General features: G+C 41.1%; 1 protein-coding gene across 2 annotated transcripts in view; it reads left to right on the top strand.

Annotated features, from left to right (window-relative positions):
• SORCS2 (sortilin related VPS10 domain containing receptor 2) overlaps positions 1–16,529 on the top strand; it is an 862,853-nt gene that overhangs the window by 800,710 nt on the left and 45,614 nt on the right. For both annotated transcript variants that reach the window (XM_075857659.1, XM_075857651.1), the window contains exons 18-19: positions 4,275–4,446; positions 11,787–11,973. In XM_075857659.1, coding sequence (XP_075713774.1) covers positions 4,275–4,446; positions 11,787–11,973 — 359 coding nt within the window. The remainder of the gene's footprint in view (positions 1–4,274; positions 4,447–11,786; positions 11,974–16,529) is intronic.

The raw sequence follows: 16,529 nt of genomic DNA, 5'->3' as shown, positions 1-16,529 counted from the left end.
GATCCGGTGCAAATGGTTTTCATTTGTGTCATTTGTGTAAGGGTTCCGTTATTTTGGCAGAATCAATAGCGCAGTCGACTACGGTATTCATTCCGTCAAAGCAACAGAACCCTTGCACAACTGACACAAACGGAAACCATTTGCACCGGATCCGTCACCATTGAAATCAATGGTGATGCAAACGGAAACCTATGGTTTCTGTTTGTCTCAGTCAGGGTCCTGTTCTCCGACGGAACTTCAGAACGGAGCCCTGGCGCAGATGTGAACGAAGCCTTAATGGGGAAGCATGTGTCTCTGGCGTGAAAATCACAGCCTGTCCTATCCTGATTTTTGTTGCGAACTATACTGGCCCATTGAAGTCTATAAGTAGGGGACAAAAGACAAAAATGCAGAGTATACGGACAACATCCGTGTGCCATCCGTTTTTTTACTGATCATTTGTTAAGAAAAACAGAAGGGGGGAAAAAAAGTAAACTAAAGCCATAAAGTGCATGCAGAGGAAAAAAACAGAGAAGAAAAATGGATGACACAGAGAAACCATATGGATGCAACACGTACATTTATATGCAAGAAAATGCTCCTTTTTTGCGGACACAAATCGGACACACTGGTGTGAATAAGGCCTTACAGCGATCTTTATATTAAGACTGGCATATAAAAAGCAAGTCTTAAGAAATCCCCCACAATGAGTCTCAATGGCAGAGATTTATCAATATAACATGGTGCACCGGTCCCTCCCCAGTGCACCGTGTGACAGATTCCCCAACATGGCGTTGATTTCCAACAATTCTGTATGCTTAAAAAAAAAGTTTGACTAATTTGTCACATTGTGACACATCAGAAAAAGTGATGCATGGGCTTCATACGGGGGCGGACATGCAGTACCATATATTCAACCTGTGAAATTGTACAGGGACCCATTAGGTACGGAAGGCCCATTGCTATTCAATTGCATAGCGGCTGAGCCAAGGAATTCCACAGCTCACAATTGTTGTTGGATTTTGTTCTATTCTGAAGTAAATGACAACGAGGGGCCCATATACTGTTCTTGTATGGGGGCCCTCTGCTGTCAATGTCTGCCCCTGGCTCCATAAATAAGGCGTACGGCCCAAACTCCATATTTTATTATGTAATTACAGCAAAAAAACTAGCGTAAAACATAAATCTGCCCTAATCTCGACAATATTCAAGAAAATTTCATGAGGATAATATATTGTCCCAATATCCACCGTTCATTTCCACCGGAATAAATAAGCAGAGGAGTCGTAGCAATGTGTTTTATTTGCAGGGACATTATTGTGCTGTTTTTTTCATAGTCTTCTATTGATGAATGTTTTTTATTTCTAGTCTTCTATTGTTTTATTGTCCGGCTCCTTCCTTTCCCCATTGAATTAGGTGGATCACTGTGTAGCGTCGACATTTAGAAATGTTGCGAGTCTTTCACAGTCTGTTCTCCCTCATTTTAATTCATCCGGCATCAATTGCGCTATTAATTAAATTCAGTGTTAGTGTTCTCCAACCGAGCAGGCGTCCATGAAATTCCTAGAGCATACAAGCCAATGAAGGGGAAATCGCGTCTTCCATTGGAATAAACAGTCAGGCCCTTTGAAAAATAATTGCCTACTTTACATTTTATGTCCATCCAATTTGAAAAGGATTTTGGTTTACTGCAAACACAAGACTGTTTAGTAAAGCGAAGCCCATGATGGGTTATCTCAGCTTCATCTGGAACGATACTCTGTTTTTCTTGTGTGTGGCGCGATGGCATTTAACGGGCTCTCGCTCACATTGTGCACTTGGTAGATCTGCTACTGTGCCATTGGTGGTTGTTATGTAGGATTAAGAGACTTGGAAGCCACAATTACAATGTCTGCCTTTCCAGGGATTTAATGCAAGACAGTAAAAAAAGCAACGATGTGACATAACACATGTGCTAAATTATTTATGAGAGTCGTAATGCCGGGCTTTGTAGGCAAATAACTGAAGGAGTAAAACGCATTAAAGAAGTAGCGGTGCTCAAGAAAAATCATTAAAATGCTGTTTGGCTGTTTCCTTAACTCCCATACCTCCCAACATTTCAACCCAAAATCAAAGGACATTTTAAGACCCACCCCATTCTGCCCAAGAGTGTATCCTAAAAAAGAAAAAACACACTAACACCTTTTTTATATACATTTGAATAAGCCCATAATAGGGCATATGGATAGGGGATGTCCTCTTGAGACAACCCGTTTAAAGGGGTTGTTCGGTTTCTTCAAATTCATATTACTATTTATCGAATTAAAAGTTATAAAAAAAAATGTAATATACTTTCTGCATTAATTCATCACGGTTTTCAAAAGCTCTGCTTGCTTTTATTCAGTAGGAGCATTCATTGTTTACTTTGAGGAGATAAAATTCTGTCCATGGTCATGTGATGGACACACAGGCGCATGGCTCGTTACGGTTACAGTACGTGTATCAGAGCTGTGTCTACTAAGGATCTGAGCTCCTGTATGTCCATAACGTGACCATGGACAGAATTTATCCACCAAAACTAAACAATGAATGTTCCCAATAAATAACGACAAGCAGAGATCTTGAAATCCGCGGGGAATTAATACAGAAAGTATATTGGAAAATTGTATAACTTTTAATTATACAAAAACAATTAATTAAATTAATTTGCTGAAATCCAACAAACTCTTTAAATAAACACTCCAGCAACTTTTTATTTTTATTTTTTGCCTATAAAGTGCAGTATAGGCTATTATTAAAGAATAATGTAGAGGCTTTTGTGTATATCTGTTTTAGTTATTGTGCCATTCATGGCTTTTCTGATATGGTTCCCCTAATGCAGCCTACATTTCCTTCTGCCCCCTCACACTGCAAAGTCTTACAGTATTCCTATGTGATTCAGCTTCAGCCTGTCTCCTCTGAATCCTGCTTGTGATAGATTTCTCCATGTCAGCTCTTGCACTCCTACTATTTTAGATAGGGCAGAAATAATCTCTTCAGCAGCACTCTATGCATGGAGATATACACAGCAGCAATGAAGGTGGAGCAGTGTGAGGAGGGGTCTCAGAGCTACCAGGAGGGATTTGTTAGGTGATGGTGTAATCATGTAGTTCACAGGACGTCAGACACAGAGGAGAAACTCAGCTCCTGTCCACACATGAGAGTATGGTCTATTTTGGTGGTCAGACTGAGATCACATGACACAGCTGCCCATAATGAAAGGTTCAAAATTTATAGATGCAACTGAGCTGGGAAGAAACAAATGACACTGCTAGAATATTGCTGGTGTGTTAGTATGATATGTGCAGAAAAAAATTGCAGACGAGGGCTTCTTTTAATCAGTGAGACTTGGGAAATTTTCTATAATAAGTTTTGGACCATATTAAACTTTTACACGGAAAAAGGATTGGGAATTATTGGGCTAGCACCGCACAGGAATATATAAAATATGAAGCATAAGACATTTTAAAAAAAAATGAATGATAAAATAAAGCACCACCTCTAATTAGCACTGGCTATATAGTCAGACAATGTTTAATCGCGATTATTTGTAAAAGTGTACCCAGAAACCATCAACAAGACTAATCTTATAATGTGTTGAGTGAATACCCAGGAGAGCTTGACTCAATAATGCATGAATAACTGATGGAACATGAACATCAAAATAGTAAACATAAATACCTAATACTTGCACAGGGTATTAACGTGTTAATGAGTTACCTTACAGGGGTATTAAGATGCTAATAAGCCAATCTGACGCTCATACTATTCACAACAGGACTCAATTATTTACTCAAAGTGCTAAACAGGGACAAATAATAAGAATAAAAGATCAGTCAACAGCAGTTTTTTCTTGGTTTCCAGACAGCAACATAATTTTTTTTATACTGCACAGAGAAAAATAATAATTCAAAGTAAGTTAAGGCAGCAAAACAGGAAATGAGGAAAATAATGAAACCACAAAAATGGTGTAAGAAGTGCCGACCAGAAGAAAAAAGCAATAATAATGAGTGTGAACATCCCACAGCTGGGGCCCCTAGCAATTAGCTGTAATCTGCAGGGGAACCTGGCAATAAGTGATTCATTCCTCTGCAGTGCCACCATAGGGGAAAATAAGTATTACATAGTGCCCATGGAAATCAATAGACTGAACGGATGTGTTGGGTCCTCCATAGAGAAATGCTTTTGTAGCCACTCACCACTACAGCACTTTTGTGTGTATGTGAATCTATCTTCTTCTTCATATGTATATATTGTATTATGTGCCTCTGTTACAGGTATAGGAAAGTTGTATCTAACGTGTGTGAAGGAGGAATCGATCTAGAAGAAAATTTTGCCCATTATCAATGTCCTTTAACTGCACCAAAAGCTTTGAGAATCACCATCAAAGGAAACTCTATTTCTGTAAAGCCAGGAGAAGACATGACGTTTATTATACAGCAAGATCAGGTAACCTATCAGTAATTTTACAATGTAAGATACTGTACATGACATTTAGGGGTTGTCTAGGATGAGAAACACAAGCCTGCTTCTTGCAAACATAGCCCCACACCTGTCCACAGCTTGGTTGTGTTATTGCAACTCAGTTTTATACATTTGAACCACATTACATTACCACAGAAATACATTCTTTAAAGGGGTTTTCCCATAATCAATATTTATCACTTATCCACAGTGCATGCTTGGACCCTGATCCATGTTCTTTTATGGGGCTGCCAAATATAGCGCTTGGCACCCTCCTAGAAATAAATGGAGTAGTGGCCGAGCATGCGCACGACCGATCCATTCATATGGGGCTCCCAGGTACAGCAAGGTAAGCCCGTTCTAGTAAGTGGTGGGGCTCCTTGCGGCCGGACCCCCATCCAGTGCCGCACAGCCCCCTCCTCCTAGGTAGTGCCACACAGCCCCCTTTCCTGGTAGTGCCACACAGCCCCACTCCCTGGTAGTGCCACACAGACCCCCTTCCCAGGTAGTGTCACACAGCCCCCCCTCCAGGTAGTGCCACACAGCCCCCTCCAGGTAGTGCCACACAGCCCCCTCCAAGGTAGTGCCATGCAGCCCGCCTCCTAGGTAGTGCCACACAGCCCCTTCCTCCCAGGAAGTGCCACACAGCCCCCTCTTTCCAGGTAGTGCCACACAGCCCCCCTCCCTGATAGTGCCAGACAGCCACCCTCCCTGGTAGTGCCACACAGCCCCACATCCTGTAGGTAGCACCTTTGGGATTCCCTCTAGGAGGGGATTCCCCAGTTAGAGCATTAACGACGCTCTGGCTTGGGATTCCTCTTCGGGAGAAGCCCCTGACGTCACTGTCCATAAATGGATAGTGTTGTCAAGGGGAACCCACAGCATTATAGTCCCGGGCAGAGCACTTCTAGCACTCTGCCTGGGACTCCTGCTCTGCTCCTGACATCACTGTCCATATATGGATAGTGATCTCCAGAGCAGAGCTGAAGTCCCAGGCAGAGCGCTAGTACAGGCTCTGCTCCGGTACTCTGGCTCTGGGGGAGCCCCTTACACATCACTGTCCATATACGGCTAGTGATGTCAGGGGCAATCATAGAGCCAAAGTCCCAGGCAGAGCGCTACTAGCACTCTGCCTGGGACACTGCTCCTGACAACACTGTCCATATATGGACAGTGATGTCAGTGGCTTCCCCAGAGACAGAGTCCCGGAGCAGAGCCACCCGCGCTCTGCTTGGGACTTGTTTTCTCCTCCTGACATCACTGTTCCTATATGGACAGTGATGCCGTGACGATGGCAGCGTCAGCACCCGGCGGGCGAGTGGGCCCCGGCACTTGCCCGGGTTCGCCGGGTGCTGACGCCGGCCCTGCCCTCACCGATCAAATATTTATAATCGATCCTGTGGATAGGTGATAAATATTGATTATGGCAAAACCCCTTTAAGCTTTTATCTTTTCATAATTTGCTGTTTGTGCAGTTTCTATAATTTGTTGCATTTTTCTTTATGGGGGTGTTAAATTACAGTTTTTACATGTACTAATGCATAGATGCAGTTCTAGGGTCTTTCCTTAGATCTACATATTTAAACGGTATCTCTGTCGTTAAACTGCATTATACAGTTTATATAATCTACATAAGTTGAGTAGGTTTGTAAATATGTTACATTACTTAGCTTGTACTGATTCTGAGTTACAGCCTGTATTATACTCCAGAGCTACATTCATAACTCTGCTGGTTGTTATTGGAGACAGTCAATAAACTTGTCAGATACACCCCTAACAGCTTAGTTGAACACTTGTAGGAAAAACTAACAGCCCCACTGCATTACATCAGATTACTGTACAGAGCCTAGTGTAAAGACCAGAGAAAACTCTGTACAAATAATGAGCCAGACAAGGAGTGCTGGGAGATTTCCACTCTGAAGCCCACAAAACTCTAAATGCAGCTTTGGACTATAATACAGACTGAAATAATAAAATGCATTTACAAAGTTACTTAACTTTTTATATAGAATAATTATATATGTAAATTGTAAAATAATGTTGCAAGGTGGACACTTTGCATACACTAATGTAGACATAAGGTGGACATACAGTTTATTCTCTTCCCGTAGATATACGCGATGCTGATCACGCAAGGTACAGAAAGGGCATGACCACACGTGGCGGATTTCCTCCGCTACTGTCCGCATCAATGCCGCACAGAATCTGCGCTGCAGATTCTGCTGCGGATCTGCACAAAATGTGCAGTAAATTGATGCGGACTAGCTGCTGCGGACTGCGGTAAAAGTACTTCCCTTCTCCCTATCAGTGCAGGATAGAGAGAAGGGACAGCACTTTCCCTAGTCAAAGTAAACGAATTTCATACTTACCGGCCGTTGTCTTGGTGACGCGTCCCTCTTTCGGCATCCAGCCCGACCTCCCTGGATGACGCGCCAGTCCATGTGACCGCTGCAGCCTGTGCTTGGCCTGTGATTGGCTGCAGCCGTCACTTAGACTGAAATGTCATCCTGGGAGGCCGGACTGGAGACAGAAGCAGGGAGTTCTCGGTAAGTATGAACTTATATTTTTTTACAGGTTGCTGTATATTGGGATCGGTAGTCACTGTCCCGGGTGCAGAAACAGTTACTGCCGATCGCTTAACTCTTTCAGCACCCTGGACAGTGACTATTTACAGACGTCTCCTAGCAACGCTCCCGTCATTACGGGAGCCCCATTGACTTCCTCAGTCTGGCTGTAGACCTAGAAATACATTGGTCCAGCCAGAATGAAGAAATGTCATGGCAAAAAAGCAAGACGCATGCGCAGCACACATAACATGTGCATGACAGCTGCGGACTTCATTGCGGAACTTAGAATCTCCATTAAAGTCAATGGAGAAATTCCGCCATGAGTCTGCCACTGCTCCGCAACAGACAGAGCATGCTGCGGACGCCAAATTCCGCTCCGCAGCCTATGCTCCGCAGCGGAATGTTACGCATCGTCTAAACGAACACTTCTAAATAGAAGTGGAAGTCAATGCAGAAACGGCTCCGCTGCGGATTAACGCTGCGGAGTGTCCGCAGCGGAATTTAAGTGAAATTCCGCCACGTGTGAAACCAGCCAAACTGTGCCTGCGCAAAGGCCCATTGGGGGGCAGCTGTGAACAATCACCGCCCTTCAGCACTAACAACTCCCTTTCTCATCTCACTGTCAGCCCTGGCATTGTGATCGCCGAGGCTGATGGTTTTATACTGTCCTAAAACAGGTCCCCAGACCTGTGTCCAGTATATAGTAAGTCCCTATTAGGGCAGAACTTGTATATACTCTAGTAGATGCCTGTGCATTTTATATGCACAGGCTGTAATGTTGTAATGTCATATAAACATATAACATTAGATCACAGTTTAAAAAGAATGTGTAAAAGTCCCCTAATGGGAATCAAAATAATTTCTAAAAAAAACAGCTACGCAGAGATAAAATAAATAAAGCTGTTAGGGCTGGACTGATAAAAAGCGGTGAGCCAGAAATGAAAAACTTGCTGTGGTCCTTAAAATTGACCCGGTCCTTAAGATACTAGGTAAACTCATTGCTGCCAATCATAGCAAATCCACAACAACAAGTATTACATGCAGATTTTGCAGTGATTTTTATATTGTATGCAGCAGTGGTGTGAACAGGGCCTATAGTGATTATACTCAGAGTTCCTAACTTTCTGTGATACAGCTCTGTGGGACTTTTTGGACAAGCCCCCAGTCCATCCATTACAATCTGCCATTATGATTCCCTCATGCCAAAGGCACATGGCCCCTAAAACTATGCCCTTTGTCACTAGAGAACGAGGGTCTGGTTTCAAGACAGAAATTACTTCTTGGAGGTGGTATAGGGCATTTGGCCCATAGTAGGCCCATTTCGTTAATATACTTTGCTTTATTAACATATTTCAATAAACAAAGAGCATCTATGCCTGCAGACAAGGTTGACGGATCCATTCTCAGTGATCATATTTTTTCATGGACCGGATAACTCGGTTATTTCAGTCAAATATTTAAAAAGGATAGGGGCCCCTTCAAGCCACGCCATATATACAGCATGCTCAACTTGGCAAAATGTTAATTGAGAAATTGTGATCATACCCCGGGTTAGGCTCATATTTATTTTCTCTAACAAGCCTTGTAATAGGATATTATAGTAGGAAGTTGGCTCAGCCCAGAAAATACAATGCAACAAGCCAGTCGCTTCCCAGTAAAAACATTGCATTTCTGCCAAAATAAATGTCTGGTGTTTTATACACTACTGAAAATGACAGGTAAACCAGTACACGTGAGAAGAAGTACTGCGCCACTATAGAGTGCCCTACATAATTTATCAACGATGGCCTGGCATTATGGAGAATATTTTTTTTATTACTTTATCATACATACACTACCGTTCAAAAGTTTGGGGTCACCCAGACAATTTTGTGTTTTCCATGAAAACTCACACTTATATTTATCAAATGAGTTGCAAAATGACTAGAAAATATAGTCAAGACATTGACAAGGTTAGAAATAATGATTTTTATTTGAAATAATAATTTTCTCCTTCAAACTTTGCTTTCGTCAAAGAATGTTCCATTTGCAGCAATTACAACATTGCAGACCTTTGGCATTCTAGCTGTTAATTTGCTCAGGTAATCGGGAGAAATTTCACCCCATGCTTTCAGAAGCCCCTCCCACAAGTTGGATTGGCTTGATGGGCACTTCTTGCGTACCATACGGTCCAGCTGCTCCCACAACAGCTCTATGGGGTTGAGATCTGGTGACTGCGCTGGCCACTCCATTACAGATAGAATACCAGCTGCCTGCTTCTTCCCTAAATAGTTCTTGCATAATTTGGAGGTGTGCTTTGGGTCATTGTCCTGTTGTGGGATGAAATTGGCTCCAATCAAGCGCTGTCCACAGGGTATGGCATGGCGTTGCAAAATGGAGTGATAGCCTTCCTTATTCAAAATCCCTTTTACCTTGTACAAATCTCCCACTTTACCAGCACCAAAGCAACCCCAGACCATCACATTACTTCCACCATGCTTGACAGATGGCGTCAGGCACTCTTCCAGCATCTTTTCAGTTGTTCTGCGTCTCACAAATGTTCTTCCGTGTGATCCAAACACCTCAAACTGCGATTCGTCTGTCCATAACACTTTTTTCCAATCTTCCTCTGTCCAATGTCTGTGTGCTTTTGCCCATATTAATCTTTTCCTTTTATTAGCCAGTCTCAGATATGGCTTTTTCTTTGCCACTCTGCCCTAAAGGACAGCATCCCGGAGTCGCCTCTTCAGTGTAGACGTTGACACTGGCGTTTTGCGGGTACTATTTAATGAAGCTGCCAGTTGAGGACCTGTGAGGCGTCTATTTCTCAAACTAGAGACTCTAATGTACTTGTCTTGTTGCTCAGTTGTGCAGCGGGGCCTCCCACTTCTCTTTCTACTCTGGTTAGAGCCTGTTTGTGTTGTCCTCTGAAGGGAGTAGTACACACCGTTGTAGGAAATCTTCAGTTTCTTGGCAATTTCTCGCATGGAATAGCCTTCATTTCTAAGAACAAGAATAGACTGTCGAGTTTCACCATTAGCCTTCTAACACAGTTAGCAAACACAATGTACCATTAGAACACTGGAGTGATGGTTGCTGGAAATGGGCCTCTATACACCTATGTAGATATTGCATTAAAAAACAGACGTTTGCAGCTAGAATAGTCATTTAGCACATTAACAATGTATAGAGTGTATTTCTGATTAATTTAATTTTATCTTCATTGAAAAAAACTGTGCTTTTCTTTCAAAAATAAGGAAATTTCTAAGTGACCCTAAACTTTTGAACGGTAGTGTATAAAAAAATTCCACGTCTCTATTTTCCAATGATAAAAAAAAAATAATAATTTTATGAGACCGACAAGAATATATAAAAGACCCTTTTGTCATAACTCCCAACATTTGCATCCCCACTCTTTTAAGCCCGTCGCCGACCCAACCAGGAATGGCCACAAAACATAATGAGAACGCCCACAATTATAAAAATTTACATAAACCCACTTTGACACCCATTCACGAAATAATCCCCTGAAAACAGACGATTGGGAGGTATGACTTTTGTGTACATTAACAATTTGAAAAAATTGACATCCACATCAATGTTGACACATATAGATACATCAGTGACGCAATACAATCCGATTAGGGCTGCGTTGACATATGCGTCACGGCTCTGTTCCGACATTCCGTCGGAGCTTAGTCGACTACGGTACTGATTCTGTCAAAACGATGGAACCCTTGCACAACGCAGACAAACGGAAACCATTTGCATCGGATCCGTCACCATTGAAATCAATGGTGATGGAAACAGAAACCTATGGTTTCCATTTGTGTCAATCAGGGCTCCATTGCGTCAGAAAGCTCAGTCGGAACGGAGCCCTGATGCAGATGTGAACACAGCCTAAGATGTAGATAGCTATGTGGATGGTGGTTTTAGATCCACACAATGTCTCCATGAAAACACTGTACCAGTCATAAATTAGTTTACAGATGTAGCCATCTTTATCTTGACTTTTTATCTTAACTAATTAAAATACAGTGTCAGGAAATTTTAACTTGACTTTTTCAATGACTTTTCAATTGCTTTTGTTGCGTGATATCACAATGCAGCAAGTTATCGGAGTCAAGATAAACTTGGCTACATCTGTCTGCTTTCATCGGCATGTCTCAGTGGTGCAGCCTCAGGCTTTGGGCCTGTAAATTCAAGTGAAATATCTCAGTAAAAGAGTAAAATATTAAAGAAACAGTTTTGACATTTTCTACGTGCACTAAAGGCTGTTTTATATATATATATATATTTTCTAGTATGTCTCCTATAAAATGAAGCTCAAACATATAGTATAAGTTTACTATATGTACAGTATGTGTACTGTATATTATGTGCAGTATGTAGAGTATGGAAGTGCAGTTTCAGCAATACCCTAATATAATGTTATTGTACTTTACAAACAGTAGTAAACCAATAAAAATGTTGCAGGATAGTTGTGAATTAGAAATCACCAGCGACTGTCCTGCAGGCTCCATCAGCAGAATATAGGAGCTGTTTACGGCAGCCTGTATTCTGTCAAAGTACTACTAAAAGATTCTGCATTATGGCGTGTGCTGCTGAACATTGTGACCGCCTTCTCTTGTAAAGTGAACGAGAGCAATCCAATTTTTATATTAAGTGATTGCTCGTAAAACAATCCCCTAATTTAACCCATACGATGAAATTTGTACTTTATTATCAATATTTTTTTTTGCGTTTCTAATAGTGAAATATTTTGGATTTCTACTACAGGGAGATATTTTAAACACCAAATATCAAGTGGATTTGGGAGACGGATTCAGGGCCATTTATGTAAATCTCACATTGACGGGTGAACCCATTTGCCATCGCTATGAAAATCCTGGAATATACAGGGTGTCTGTTAAGGCTGAGAATGTGGCTGGACATGATGAAGCCATCATCTACGTGCAGGTCATCCGTAAGTTAACTATTTATCGTTTTTACAACATTAAATAACATTGTACATTTTTTTGCTTCATTATTTATGTACATCAAGAGCTGCATTCATAATTCTGCTGGTTTCCTGCATTATGGGAGCGGAAATAACAATGGCACAAAGGCTAAGTCGTTACCTCATATGACTGATACTGAATTGATAAAAAAAGAGAGACAATCCATTTCCAAGGGCAAACAGCAGAATGTGGCGAGTAGCTCTGGGGGTGAATGGAGAAAACCAGTCCAAAATTAAAAATAAAATCTAAGTATCTACCAGGTTAATTAACATTTTATGTAGGTGTAAACTGTGAAGTGCAGATTTATATACAAGTTCATAATATATAAGAATACATTACATTACTTTGACCATTTATGATAATTATATATAATATCATAAGTAATTATATAAATACCTGTATAAAATAATGGTTAATAATTATGTCCTTCATTTGGATCTGTGAAACGGTAGATTTTTATACAACACAGACTATGGTTATTCTGCATTAAACGGCCATTTATAATAATTATAGGGAGTATCCTATATAATTATAAAAATTTAATTTGCAGAATTTATACATTTAATAAGATTATAGTACAATTAGATTTGTGAGACTTGTAAAGGACCTGAACCTGCTGGGCAATTATGGGAAAACTCCCTTAGAAAGCCAGTAAGATGGTGCCAGTCTGAATGAAATATGCATTATGTGGCTATGGCGGATCTATAGCCGCATTCAGTTCATACAAACGCTGAAGTATATCTGTGGTAGTGTTATGCAGGAGGCTCAGAAGCACAACACCCATACGTTGGGTAATATTTTAAGAAATGATCCATTAAAGGCGTTGTCTCATCTCGACAACCTCTTCCCACGTCACAGAGGGACGTCCCCCACTTGGGAGTCCCCTCTATCATCCAGAATGGACATCTCTCATGTCCTATCCCTTCTTAAGCAGACTGTAGATTTATATTAGAATAATCTGCATATTTCGAGTCTTTATCCTTCCCTCTGATGGTTTCTGTAAATGCACATTTTCTTTCTTCATGCTTGGTAAGTGGTCAGGTGTGATGTCAGAGCTGTACTGTGTGCTCTGAGCCAATCAGATGTCGCCCTGCTGCTGCCGCCCTCCCTGCCACATCCCTCTTATGTTGTTTCACTAAAACACTGTGTGAAACTGCAGCTGCATCTCCCTCTTCCCCTCTCGTCTATTACCTGTTTTACATTAGATGGATTTATGTTGACTGAGGAGGATGCTGAACATTTACAGAGAGTTTGCATGCTCTGAAGAAAGGGAAACTACAGGCTTCTGGAAGGTGAGGGAGATGTCACTAATATATATCTATATTAGATACATATTAAGATATATTCACACGTACTATTGATTTATGCAAGAAAAAAAGTCATAGATGCTCTATAAATGGCGGATTTTTGTATGGAAACCACAGCATTGAATAATGCAATGTGTGAATGAATGTGTATCTAAGGTAAAATAACATAAACTTTACTTATATACTATGTACGAGCAGTGAGCAGCAGCTACAAGAGATGGAATCTTTCTTTCCATTTTTCATTTGCTAGACTGTACCATAGTTTCCATTTGGGAAAATAAAGGGACAGACTAGTTCTCTTAAACATATGGGAAACGGATGTTTATACATGAAATAGTCATTTGCTTGTTGGAGAGAAACCTCTTGACAATAAGCCGAAATTCTCAACGCAATGGAAAGTTACAGCAATTTTATCGCGACGCAGAATGTGTTCACCTTTGTGTATTTATGTGCAGAAAAATCAAAATAAAATTAAAATTTTTATCTAGGCCTACATAATATTTTGCGATACCCGGAGGAAATTATCCAATCCAATAGCAGGAAATATTTTTACCACATTATTTGCATGCCCCCAGTAGACCTGTGAGTCAAATCTTATTTCTGCCTTCTTATACTATTAAAATCCCAGTCTAATTGAGGTTATTAAAAGCCGCAGAAATTAATCCCCTTAGTGTATAACAACCCCCAAATATGTATTTACAAATGGCGGACTTTACCGCTTAATCCTGAGGAATTCACAGAAGCTTCTATTTACTGGAAGATATTTAATGAGATGATTTTCAATGTGGATATAAAATACCATAAACATCCTCGAAGTGCATGAGTAATCATGTGAATATATTCTGTGACCGGCCAAATCATTATTGGGAGTGTGTTTCTCTTGTTGGCTGCATCGCATTAGAGTTTTGCCAACAAATTACATCTCTGTTATTTAATCCAAGACTGCACACATAAGGACATTAAATCAAAGCATATGTCAAGACATCCCTCAATAAATATTTCAGCTCATGACCATATTTAATTTATTTTTTATTATCTTGTGTGATGCTGTAAAAGTGAGATTACTAGTACTTTTATTGTTAGGTTCTAAATAATCCATCCTTATACAATGGAATAAAATATAATCTGCTATGTTGTTTCAAAGCATGGCGAGATCATTGGTGGTCTAAGTAACATTCAACATATGGTCCCTGGTGGTCTGAGCAACATTCAACATGTGGTCCCTGGTGGTTTGAGTAACATTCATCATAAGGCCCCTCGTGGTCTGAGTAACATTCAACAAATAATCCCTGGTGGTCTGAGTAACATTCAACAAATAATCCCTGGTGGTCTGAGTAACATTCAACATATGGTCCCTGGTGGTCTGAGTAATATTCAACATATAATCCCAGGTGGTCTGAGTAGCATTCAACATATGGTCCCTGGTGGTCTGTGTAACATTCACCGTATTGTCCTGGTTGTCTGAGTACCATTCAACATATGGTCTATGGTGGTCTGAGTAACATTTAAGATATGGATACTGCATTATCACTGGGGGCACCGGAAGAAGCTGATTTTGATCAGCAAAACGTACGTCGGGTTTATACCGACTTAGAAATAGGGACAGGAACTTAGAGGGAGAGATTGATATAGTAAATAATCCTACCTTAATCAATAAATGTTCTAATGCGGTGACAGCGAGCGAATACAGCGCTTACACAGCCCGCTTACACTGCCTAGCCGTCGAGTGCTGATGACGTCACAGCACTCACGGTGTACAGTCTAGCGGCCACAGGCACTATCAGAGCTGCGGTCCTGAACTCGCTGCTCGATAGAATACTGTGGAGCAGCGACGTACTGATAGCTTACAGCGGTCATCTCTCCAAACCCTGACACAGATTTGGAGAGCGTAGCTGAGCAGCTAGAACCATCGCAAGGAAGATCCTTGCCAGTGGCTCTGATCACGCTGCCTAATAGGAAACGGTGGTGCAGCGTAGCTGTGACAGCTGACAAGCGGCTGTTTCGCTACATTTAACCACAGCTGGGAGAATACAGGCCCATGCATGGTCTGCCTGATACGGCATACCCGTTTATTATTTCAGCATAAAAATTTAGTTATGTTGATACAGCGTCAATGAGCACTCCCTCCTTTTCCCATTGAAGTGGACACAGCTTTTCACACAGAATGGTGTCTCCAATCGATGGAATACAGTTGTATAAAATAAGAATACTGAAAATAAAAAATAATATAAAACATAAAATATTGCAGTGCAATTTAAGGGGATATTGCACCATATTTTCCTCTCCCTATACTCTGTCGGTATCAATAAAATAATTGAAGGCGACATAGGATTGATTTTTCTTGCCCCTTTTCCTCTTTCCCTATACACAAAAACTCTCTGAGTAACATTCCACATATGGTTCCTGGTGGTCTAAGTAACATTCCACATATGGTTCCTGGTGGTCTGAGTAACATTCCACATATTGTCCCTGGTGGTCTGTGTAACATTCAACATATGGTCCCTAGTGGTCTAAGTAACATTCAACATATGGTCTCTGATGGTCTGTGTAACATTCAACATACAGATGTAGCCATCTTTACCTTGACTTTTAACGCATTAAATAAACAGTGGCTAGATCCCTTATCTTGAGTTTTTCAATGACTTTTCAATGGCTTTTGTTGTGTGATATCACGCTGCAGCAAGTTATCTGAATCAAGTTAAAGATGGCTACATCCATATGGTCCCTGGTTGTCTGAGTAACATTCCACATATGGTCCCTGGTGGTCTGAGTAACATTAAACATATGGTCCTTGGTGGTTAGTAATATTTCAGTGAAACAATAAGAAACTGGTCCCTGAGGTTCAGTAATATTTTAAGTGCTTCATAACTGGTGGTCAGTGGTACAGCCAAGGTTGTGTCCCTGGTGGTCCAGTGGTGGTACAATTCTTACCAGAGAAGTCGATCTTTGAGCCATAATTGGTTTGGAGCTGGCTAAACTGAAGTGCAATGTCTAAGAAATCTTCCAATACTTAAACCTTAAGGAAGTATGGACTTTGCCGGTTGGATTCCCAGGTCAGAGAGCTGATTGGTCGGGGATATGCTGCTAGGAACACCCGGAGCAGAAGCAGAGGTAATGTCAGGAAAAAAGCCATCGGTCAGCCATCAGGATGCGACAAGCCAGGGGGTGAGATAGAAACGTAACCAGGGGTCAAAAACAGGTGTACGGACTACAAC

This window comes from Rhinoderma darwinii, chromosome 1 (assembly GCF_050947455.1).
Source record: "Rhinoderma darwinii isolate aRhiDar2 chromosome 1, aRhiDar2.hap1, whole genome shotgun sequence".
Taxonomy (NCBI): domain Eukaryota; kingdom Metazoa; phylum Chordata; class Amphibia; order Anura; family Rhinodermatidae; genus Rhinoderma; species Rhinoderma darwinii.
Note: the sequence above shows the minus strand (reverse complement) of the source record. Positions and strands in the feature narration are given on the sequence as shown.